An 11,302-nucleotide genomic window follows, 5' to 3' on the forward strand; every position below is an offset into this window, starting at 1 on the left:
ATGGCAGAAACACTAGATGGAAGTCGAAACACTGATGGAAGTCTTTAAGAACACTGTTTTACAGCTCCTATCGTCATTACAGAGATCCTAGGGCTCCCCTGATGGAAATCTCTAGAAGCAGCACATCTCATGCTACTTCTCTTACCCCTAAGTACTAAGCACACTTTGCCTTTGCGCATATGATGGCACTAAGCGACATATTCTAGATACTTTGTCTCTTTTCCTCATTACTAGGATGAAAGAGACACTAGATGGAAGAATCTAGTATCACTCCTCACACAGATGGCGCTTGCCGTTCATTTGTTTTTTTACTGCAGTATTTTTCTTCTCATATTCAGGAATTTACTATTTTTCAGATATTTTTCTTTTTGCATTTTTTGTTGCAATTTTTCATTAGAAACCTAAATTAGACAATTTTTAAAATTCCACAAATTTTTGTGACCCTGAGATTTGAACCATGGTTCCTTGCATGGCGAGCGCCGTCCGCACCAATACACCAACCGGCCTATACTGTACTCCGCTGAAATTACTAACTACTAGCTTATACTCCACTGACCGGCGCGCTCCTGGCGTGCTGGGCGGGCGGCGGGCTGGGCGCGCGGTGCCGCGAGGCCACGCCCCGCATGACGTCCAGCTTGTAGCGCACGCCGCCGCCCGCCCACGGCCCGTCGAACGACGCTTGTTGTAGCAACGGCGCGCGGAGAGAGCGCACGTGGGAACCTGCAATAATGTGTACAAGTTAAGGCGCTACCTCGTAAAAGTTTTCGGCCGACTGAACGCCTCGCACACAGAGGGATAGAAATATGATTTCTCAGTGCGAGGAAAGGGACAGCAATAGCGCGCGCGGCGCGGAATAAAATAACGTAAGCGACAAAAATCGGAAATCATGTATTTATTGAAAAACCAAACACTATTTAAAGAAAACAACTCGACCAGTACTTAGGCTAATATTTCAATACCAAATTTTGTATATTGGTAAGGTAATAACATATTCTATCTGCTTATAAAACGAAAAACCGAGTAATAGAAGGGTCATCTTTGGATTTTTTTTCTATCGAGAAAATTGTTTCCATTCATGTTTCGGCTTCGACCAGACACTAGATTTATTAGTCCCAACTAATATTATAAATGCGAAAGTAACTCTGTTTGTCTGTCTGTCTGTCTGTTACGCTTTCCCGCTTAAACTTCGCAACCGATTTTGATGAAATTTGGCATAGAGATAGTTTGAGTCCCGGGAAAGAACATAGGATAGTTTTTATCCCGGTTTTTGAAACAGGGACGCGCGCGATAAAGTTTTTCTGTGACAGACAAAATTCCACGCGGGCGAAGCCGCGGGCGGAAAGCTAGTAAGAACATAAGTAATAAGAAAAGTACGATTAAAACTAATTCTGCGCTTCTATTAAACGCCCAATATTCGCAAGGCATCACCTTAAGACCAGTAGCACAGAATAATAATAAGCACTACGTACAGAAGTTTAACTTCGCGAAGGTATTTAAAAAAAATTATGCTCAATGTCATTAACAACATGGTGTAATTTAGCCTGTCTCAAAAGTTCTTACGTTGAAGTAACTTCAGAACCTTGCTGCCCTATCGATCGTCAGTTCTACTTACTATGTGCTTGCCTCATTGCCATTTCAGCTTGCTAATGTCCTCCATTTGCCTCTGGTAAATTGGAGAGGGTCGTGCTAATGCAGTGGATACTAAATGATCTGATGATGACGCATCCTAGCCCAGACGATGATGATGATGATGATAAATACAAAGATAAAAGTATATTCTCGGCATGGGGCACACTGAAAACCAGCGTCGTGACCTTCCTCACCGTCGGCCACGGCATATGCCGAGTGGGGTCCCATTGCGATGGGCATCGCTGTGCGACAGGGTGACACTGCTCAGTTTACTTTCTTCCATTGTATGTTTTGTGTGCCTCAGTCTTGTTTGCTTCTTTTTATTTACCTCTTTTGTCTTTTGTGATGTCCTTGGCAATAAATGTTTCTTCTTACGCTGCAAGCACTGGCTCATAACTTTGTGGTAGGGTTAAAACATAAAACCACTTTTTAAAAGCCTATTTGCTGAAAATCAGTGACGTATTTGTCTCACCAATAGCCGGCAGCGTCCAGGCCCTAGGCAGGGCAGGTTGAAGCGCGGGATAGGCTTCAATTCCAGGGATGTTCAAGCAGCGGGCCGCGCGGGCGGGCTCGCTGGGCCGGGCGGGCGGCGGCTCCGCTGTGGTAGCTTGGAGGGGGGACACCTGGAATATAATGTTTATGGAATATGGATATTTAAATTTAACAAAAAATGGCTTAGTCGTCAAAATGACAACCGGGATGCAAAATGTCCACTTCTCGAAATTACAACGTCTTAAAATGTCAACTTCGCTAAAAGACAACTTCTCATAATAATATTGTCTATTTCGGATATTTCGATTATTTGTGGACATTTTGCGTCCCGGTTGGCATTTTGAGAAGTTGTCATTTTGATGACTTAGCCCAAAAAATGTGTAAAGGGGAGTAGGTTAAAGTTGGAAATGCAATAGTAATGTTGGGAAGCCAACAACGCGTGGGAGACGTGCGGGCGGCTTACGATGACTAACGTCACCTCGGGCCGACAGCGTCATCATCGGCTGCGCTCAAATTCAAATTTATTTATTTGCATAAAACAGGGTTACAATGGTCTTTTACATTTTCATGTTTCGAAGTGTCAGTGCCTGTTCAGCCATAAGTCATAGCATGCAAATATTGAGAATACCAGTTATGAATAAATCACACTCGCCTTGGGAAACCACCATCGACGCACGATTACCGCGTATCCTAGATAATTTGTTGTAATTAGACTGGCGAGAATTACTAGCACCTATTTTTATACAGTCCGCTATTTAATTTTCTACTAATATTCGCTAGGACCCTAACAAGTATTATCTTGATAACTAATTATATAATTATAATCGATTACGACTCGCTTAGGGTATTAATCGTTAATGTAATATTGATACTTATTACTCGCCTCGAAATCCTGATATTCTCCAGTTGGCGCCGTTGGCGAGCGCCACTATCAAAAAAGATCCCATCACTACTACTATTGGCGAATAAAATCCTGCCAAACCTCAGTTGGCGCCAATGGCAAGTAGTTGGCGCCACAGGTTAGTAAATGGCGCCACAAGTGGGTACCTAAGGTACTACATTTCAGCTGGCGCAACCTGTCAATCTGTCAGGCTAGGAGGTGGCGCTAATTACGAGTAGTTAGTGTCACTGACAAGTAGTTGGGCGACAGTTGCAAGTAGTTGGATCCACTAGCAAGTAGCTTAGGCGCCACTGGCGAGTAGTTGACGCCATATTTCATAGGCGAAAGTCCATAATAATTACCTGTGGTGCGCTGGGCGGTGCAGGGTTCGCCACCGGTTGTGTCAACTGCGTCTGATGCTGCGTAGTAGAGTGAGTCCTTCCTAATTGCGTGCGCGCAGCGTTAGAACAGCTGGATACAGCGCTTTGACTAAAGCCAAGTCACTCATCATCAGTTGGCGCCACTGGTCTGTAGTTGGCGCCACGGGTCAGTATTTGGCGCCACTAGTGAGTAAGACTATACACTATCAAACTAAAGTTTGCGCCACCTATCAAAAGCTCAGTTGGCGCCAATGGCAACTAAGTTCCTATAACAGTTGGCGCCAACTATCACAGACGAAGCTGGTCTTAGAAACTAGTAACAAAAGTACCTGTGGAGCGCTAGGCGGTGCAGGATTCGCCACTGGTTTGTGTCAACTGCGTTTGATGTTGTGTGGTAGAATGAGTCCTTGCCAAAGCGGCCAAAGCCAAGTCACTCATCATCAGTTAGCGCCACTGGTCAGTAGTTGGTACGACTAGTTAGTAATATTAGCGCCACTTGTGAACACCTAGGTGGCGCTACTGGCGAAATGTTAGCGCTCAGACGAGCAGTTAGCGCCATAACGAGTTGTCGTCCCTGGCGAGTAGATGCCACCACTAGCGAGTAATTGGCGTCTTTGGCGAGTAGATGGCACCCCTGGCGAAGAGTTGGTGGCACCCCTGGCGAGTATTTGGCGCCACTGGCGAGTAGTTGGCTCCACTGGCGAGCAGTTGGCGCCACTGGCTAGTATTTGGCGCCACTGGCGAGTAGTTAGCGCCACTAGCAAATATTTAGCGCCACTGGCGAATATTTGGCACCGCTGACGAGTAGTTAGCGCCACTGGCAAGTAGTTTTGGCGCCACTGCCGAGTAGTTAGCGCCACTGGCAACTAGTTTTGGCGCCCCCAGTGAATGTAAATTACCTGTGGTGCACTGGGCGGTGCAGGGTTCGCCACCGGTTGTGTCAGCTGCGTCTGATGCTGCGTAGTAGAGTGAGTCCTTCCTAATTGCGTGCGCGCTGCGTTAGAACAACTGGATACAGCACTTTGGCCGCGCCCGCAGCGGTGTTCTGGCGACTGAAATGATGAAGAAGTCAATTATTTTCGATAATGTGGCTTTCACTCTATAGGGTGACATTTTTAATCAAAGAATTTGTAAAATTATCTGGTGATACGTGATAAAACATGTTACTTTAAACTCCCCTGCTGTCCTAGAATGCATGTACACGACACGACAAAATGATATACTCGTAACGCCTCGATTTTAGACGATAAGCTATGGGCTTTAGTCGTCCATAAACGACGATTATAAAGTGGTGTGTATTCTAGGCCGGCTGGTGATGTGTAATGCTTTTGGCCCGATTATAGATACGTGATAAGGTATAGGACTTCTACAGGAAGGTAGAGAGGTCCTAGAAAAAAAAAACTCAAAATGGGCGGTGAAAAGGTTAAAAATATGTTTTAGAACCGACCTGTAATTGTTCTTGCTTCCATTCATTGTCTGTGGTTTCCTCCGAATCGTCGAACTGCGACTTCCATAGAGAAACCAGAGTGAGCGCGCCTCCTTTTGTCACCTGTTGCAAAGAAAAATGGTTTACTAAATTTTCTTATATTAGTTTTAATTTAATATACGAATGAATATAGTTCAAACGCTAGTGGTTATATCAGTGGCACCACGGGCGACAAGACCAGTTGGCGCCTCTGGTAAGTAACATCCTTTCACCCTTTGTTTGGTGGTATAGACAAGTGAGAACCATTCAGTAGGGCCTTATCACTCATCAGTTGGCGCCGTTATCGAAAAAGAATTACGAGTTGGCACCACTGACAAGTCAGGCGAGTGATATCATTCGCCAGTTGGCGCCGCCATCGAATAAGGACAAATGACATACGAGTTGGCGCCTTTGGTGAATAGGGCTGTATTACTCACTAATTGACGCCGCTATCACGGCTATATTATATAAAATTGTCCAAAGATTTATTATTATTATTTCTTTATTCATTTTTCTTTCTTATTTTTATTTTTTTCTTTTTACAATGTAATTATCAAAAAATAAAAATACATTATAAAAACAAAAATCTTAAAAATAGTTAACCCGCTGGCAGCGGAGCAGGGCCCAAGCTACCGGTGGTCAGGGTCACAGGCTGAGGAACCTCCGGACAATGCGTGCCGTGCTGAGGATCACCGCCTTTTGAATCTGACCCTTGAGCCAACCATCTAGCGAGAGCTTATAACCGCGGACTCGATCAAGTCGAAATTACTTGATATGGAAGTGGATCTAAGTGAAACGGAACGTAGCTCGGCATTAGCAGCGAAATGGCAGAAAAAACCGGCTAAACAGAACAGCACTAGCAAACATGGCGGACAGACAACCAGTACGTCAAAGTCGGGAAATGTCAACAACACGTTCTTCTCTTCTTTATTATTATTATTATTTATGTGTTATCTAGTGATGATGAACCAGGGCATTTTTCGATAGTGGCGCCAACTGACAATCGTAAGTACTATGGGCCACAGTTCCAGCTACCCATTTCCGGTCATGTCGTCTCGTTTTATCGAAAAGTGAAGTGGAATTGCGGCCCATTGTACGTTTACTCCAACATCATCATCAACAGCCCTTTACAGTCCACTGCTGGACTATGAGCCTCCTCCACTATAGTGGAGGGTTTTGTCATAATCCTCACGCTTGGCAGGCGGGTTGGAGATCGCAGTTTAAGATTGATGTTTTTCAGAGAGCGCTGCTGCCCGTTCTGTTTGATGTGTAGTCCCTAAGTCATCTCTTACGACACCCGCTATTACTCCAAAAACAAATAATAATAATAACATATTCACCTGTTGCAAAGCTGACACGTTCTCATCGTCCATGACTGCGAATTGTGTGTAGCTCTGATCGGCTCTCGCGCGACCGCCGCGCCGCCCGCCTATTGGCCAGAAAAACAAGACTTAGAAATGACACCAACTAAACTCATTAATTAATGATTAAACGAACTTACCTGTACGTGAAGTTCAATCATAATTATACGAAGTGCTTCGTCCGAAGAGATTAGTATAACATAGATTATATAACACAATGTAGTTTCGCATAGTCACTCCACTTTTGCACTGTTGTTTAAAGAAAAAAATAAAAAATAAAACATTTTGAGGGTAAGCCTGAAAATGTTTTTCTCTCCTCTACCGCCGATATTTCCTATGGCGGGCTCACTCCACTGGCGTCATTTAGTTTAGAGCTAGATGAGTAGGTGTATGATATTTCCGTAGTCTTTAGGGATTATTTCTACCAAAGAAATAGATCATGGGTGGGAGGGTGATACATACTAATCTCTTCGGACGAAGCACTTCGTATAATTATGATTGAACTTCACGTACAGGTAAGTTCGTTTAATCATTAATTATACTCGTGCTTCGTCCTCGAGATTAGTATAACATAGATTATATAACACAATGTAGATGTTGAGAGATCAGGAAATATCATAGAGCAATTGTTTGAACAATTAAATTTCAACTATTGTGTATCAATGTTTTATTAATTTACTTTCGCATTTATAATATTAGTTGGGATTACAAAAGAAATGAATAATCAATCACTTTTTGTATTCTTATTATAATTTAAACAAAATTAAATTCTAAATTAATTGTGAAATTACACAAGCTTTGACATTAATTTGCAGATGAACATATAGTTCTAGCCAGGACAGACAAGTCATCATTGCTATTAGCGATGGGTCTATTATAAAAACGGGCAAAGGTAGAGGAATTGCCGCTCCAGCCTGCGGTTTTAAATATCAGGTCTAAGCTGACACCCTGCTTGAACGCCTTGGATGTAGCGGCGTGCCGGGTGCTATGGGCAGAAAATACTGAAACGTCAATTCTACTATCTTTGAGCGTTGATTTTATCCATCGACTTATCGTTTGGGATGTTACACGATTATAGGGTTTTCTAACTCCAATAAACAGTTGCTCACTCTTGCGAAATTCTTTAGATTTCTCCATATAAGAATTCAAGGTGTTAGCGGGACATATTTCTGGTCTATCGGTGAAATATGGTAAGTATAAAACTGGTTGGGGACGGCCTAATTTTGAAGTTTTTATTAATTCGGGAATTTTTATTACGATTTGATCAGCAGAAACATTTATGTTAAGGATACTGATCTTAGAGAGGGTCTGTACCCGATGAGCTGTTACAATAGCGAGTAAGGTACTGCACTTTTTTGACAGTTGCTCAAAAGTCAACGTTTCATTGGGATACAGCGTTGCTAAATAGTCTAGGAGTAAGCTGGTGTCCCATGTTATATTATAGCGAGGTAGGGGTGGTCGTAACCTAAACACGCCCTTAAAGAATCGCGTGAGTCGTTCATCCTGAGCTATCGGGCCTACTAGCAACGATATAGCGGATCTGTAGCAGTTTACTGTGCCGTACTGGCTACCGCTATTAAACACCTCGGCAAGGAACTCTATTATGACAGGAATAGACGGTTGAAACATGTCAATTTTGTTATTGGTGCAGTATGTGAACCATTTCTTGAAACAACCATCGTATTGTTTCATAGTGTTGTCGGACAAGGAGGCCAACGTTATGTCGATGGCTGATGCGGGTGTGTCTCTTCGCAATAACGCCGTCCGGACAATACTGCGCCCACCAGGGTAATGTTGAGGTTCCGGTTGCTGGAATGGGGAAACATGACATCACTTGGGCTGAATGTAATCACAGTAGATGAGACTAGGCGGCTAAACAGAGGGTACCATGGCTGAGATGGCCAGGCTGGCACAATCATGATGCCTTCTGCTTGTTCTGAAATAATTTTTCTTAGCGCCTTTAAAATGACTGCTACAGGGGGAAAGGCGTAGAAATAAAAATTCGACCAGTTTATCGTAAACGCATCTATCACGAATGCGTTAGGGTCTCGGTGCCATGAAGCATACTTAGCACATTTGTTATTTATACGGCTAGCAAAAAGGTCGATTTGTGGGTAACCAAACACCTTTGTAACGTGTCTAAAGCCGGTCTCAGACAATTCCCATTCCACGTCTGGATGAGAACGTCTCGATTCTTTGTCCGCGATGATATTTTCAGATGACTTAATATAAGATGCTGAGACGAGTATTCTACGAGACTCACACCACTGCCAAATTTGCTTAGTAACCTTATTAAGGTGAGGAAATTGAACCCCGCCCATGCGGTTTATGTAGCTTACTGCGGTGGTGTTATCTACTCTTACAAGTATACAGCAGTTACGGTAATCTTTTGCAAAAATTTTAATAGCAAAATAAGCTGCTAAGAGTTCGAGATGATTTATATGCAAAGTCATTTCGGCAGGAGACCACTGGCCGTTAGCTGTCTGCCCTTCACACACAGCCCCCCATCCCGTAGTTGAAGCGTCAGAAAAAATTTCCAGGACAAATTCATCGTTTCTGATTCTGTGTACAGAATCATCAATGGCGTTAACCCACCAAGCTAAGTCCCCTAATAGATTATCTGGGATGGTCATGATTCGGTCATAGTCATCGTTACCTAGCAGGTTAAGGTACTTGCACCTCTCTAATTCCTTTACGTACAACCACCCGTACTCTACAGCGGGACAGGCCGATACAAGAAGTCCTACCAGCTGCGCAAATTTCCTAATAGTGCAACGTTTCAAAAGTTGAAAAGACTGAAGTTCCTTTTTTATTCGGTCTCGTTTTACTGAAGGTAACCGTACATGCCACTCATGGGTATCTATCATATAGCCGAGGTACTTGCAACATTGAGAAGGAATCATGCTACTTTTTTGTTCATTAATAATAAAACCGAGAGCTCTTAATAATGCCTGAGTAACTTCAATATTTTCTTGACATTCATAGTAGGATGTACCTACTAAATATAGATCGTCTAAATAAATAGATGATAAGAAGCCACATGAGCGTAACAGTTTAATGACAGGTTTCATTATTTTTGTGAAAATAAAGGGAGCTGTACACAGTCCAAATGGAAGAACGTTGAATTCAAACATTTTACTGGTATTTGGGTCATCATTATACATTAAAATAAACCTCAGGTATTTTCTACAATCCGGGTGTATGTTAACCAAAAAATACGCATCTTTCAAATCTATAGTGGCAGTGAAGCAATCTTTACTTATAAGCTTAAGAGCAGTACGAAGATCCTCTAATTTAAAGTGTTGCGTGTCTATAAACTTGTTTAAGGCTTTTAGATTTAATATAAATCGCATATCGCCAGTCGGTTTTGGGATCAAAAATACACGTGACACAAACTGTCCAGGGACAGGTTCACACTCAGAAATTGCGCCTATAGACAATAACTGACTAATAGCATCATTATAATGGGCTCTTTCAGATTCCGTGTATATTTTTGTGACAGGAGAAGCAGACTGGTGTACAGGACTATTAAATTTTATAACGTAACCCTTTATCCACGATAATAACGTTTGGTCACGGGTGATGAGCGACCATTGGTCGTAAAAAAGGCTAAGTCTGCCAGCAAGGCGTACCGGTTGTTGTGAGGCGTGCGGCGCTGCTAGTGGCGGCGCGGCGGCCGGCTCCGCTGCGGCTGCGACGAGCTGCGCGACGAGCTGGCGGGCGGCCGGCTGCTCGCTGCTGCCGGCGGCTGGCGGCGACTGGGGCCCGCCGCCGCCGCCTTGCGGTTGCCGGACCCCGTCTTCCAGTTTAAAGTCTTCGAAGGATATTTTTGAGTGTTCGTTTTCTTAGGAACGTCCATTTTGAGGTCGGAGCTGGATTTTGTGACGGCCTTCGCCGTTTTTATAGTCTCGGGTAGATCTTCGCCGAACAATAACGTATCAATTTTGGCGTTCGTCAATTGTTCCTTAATATCTCTTTTCAGAGAGTACAAAGTGAAGTTTCTTCTTGATATAGATTCACTGTACTGGATGTCACACATGAGGCGCGCCGAATCCATGAGTCGTTTTAACAATTCATGATTTGTATGTTTTTCGGCGAGTTGATTCGATATCGCTTGACTTAGACACGAAATAGCGGCAGCGATCTCCGTCTGTCGAGCTTCAATCGCTTTATCGCGTCTCACAACGCTGTCTGGGACCGCCGCTTTTATCTCCGGGTTGAGCCGAGGAGCGGCTATCTTTGAACAATTCGCCGGGATAAGATATTTTTCGATCAGTAATTTCCGACCTTCCTTGTCCAAACCCGCAGTGGTTATATGATTAAACCGGTTGGCCAGGTCTTTGTTAATGTTAGCACCAAACTTTTGCACAGCGGTCGGGTCATCGCCCAAGATGTCCAGAATCTCAGGATCTAACGGCGGATCTGCTTGCTCCGTAGCCAGCACAGGTGGCGGCACGACGTCGGCAGTGGCGATGTGTGGCGTCGCTGGTGCAACAGGAGCAGNTGGCGGCGACTGGGGCCCGCCGCCGCCGCCTTGCGGTTGCCGGACCCCGTCTTCCAGTTTAAAGTCTTCGAAGGATATTTTTGAGTGTTCGTTTTCTTAGGAACGTCCATTTTGAGGTCGGAGCTGGATTTTGTGACAGCCTTCGCCGTTTTTATTGTCTCGGGTAGATCTTCGCCAAACAATAACGTATCAATTTTGGCGTTCGTCAATTGTTCCTTAATATCTCTTTTTAGAGAGTACAAAGTGAAGTTTCTTCTTGATATAGATTCACTGTACTGGATGTCACACATGAGGCGCGCCGAATCCATGAGTCGTTTTAACAATTCATGATTTGTATGTTTTTCGGCGAGTTGATTCGATATCGCTTGACTTAGACACGAAATAGCGGCAGCGATCTCCGTCTGTCGAGCTTCAATCGCTTTATCGCGTCTCACTATTTTTCTACTGCTGTCTTATCAGATGACCGCTAATGATGATCAGATTTACGAAGATTTAGGCGATAAAGATAGTGTCAATATAAATAATAACCCTCAGAGTTTTCTTCGATGGATTTGCTAAATTTCCATCATCGTGTTGCTAAATGCGATTATG

At 43.7% G+C, this 11,302-nt stretch overlaps 2 protein-coding genes across 2 annotated transcripts; both read right to left on the reverse strand.

The window, feature by feature from the left end:
* Positions 1-409: 409 nt before the first annotated feature.
* On the reverse strand, positions 410-6,271 carry LOC114361311 (tau-tubulin kinase homolog Asator-like). The gene is made up of 6 exons (XM_028316305.1): positions 6,187-6,271; positions 4,829-4,930; positions 4,403-4,433; positions 3,364-3,485; positions 2,102-2,252; positions 410-720 (listed from the first exon to the last, which is right to left on the reverse strand). Exons 1-6 carry the CDS (start codon positions 6,217-6,219, stop codon positions 542-544), a joined length of 618 nt encoding a protein of 205 aa, XP_028172106.1. The 5' UTR covers positions 6,220-6,271; the 3' UTR covers positions 410-541.
* Positions 6,272-7,011: 740 nt separating this feature from the next.
* Positions 7,012-11,019, reverse strand: LOC114361307 (uncharacterized). Its single transcript, XM_028316300.1, has 3 exons — positions 10,983-11,019; positions 9,840-10,776; positions 7,012-8,016 (listed from the first exon to the last, which is right to left on the reverse strand). The coding sequence occupies exons 1-2, from the start codon at positions 11,017-11,019 to the stop codon at positions 9,866-9,868; spliced, it is 948 nt and encodes a 315-aa protein (XP_028172101.1). The 3' UTR covers positions 7,012-8,016; positions 9,840-9,865.
* Positions 11,020-11,302: the final 283 nt, after the last annotated feature.

The sequence above is a fragment of the Ostrinia furnacalis genome, unplaced genomic scaffold (genome assembly GCF_004193835.3).
Source record: "Ostrinia furnacalis isolate ACB-3 unplaced genomic scaffold, ASM419383v2 OfSCF5553, whole genome shotgun sequence".
NCBI lineage: Eukaryota > Metazoa > Arthropoda > Insecta > Lepidoptera > Crambidae > Ostrinia > Ostrinia furnacalis.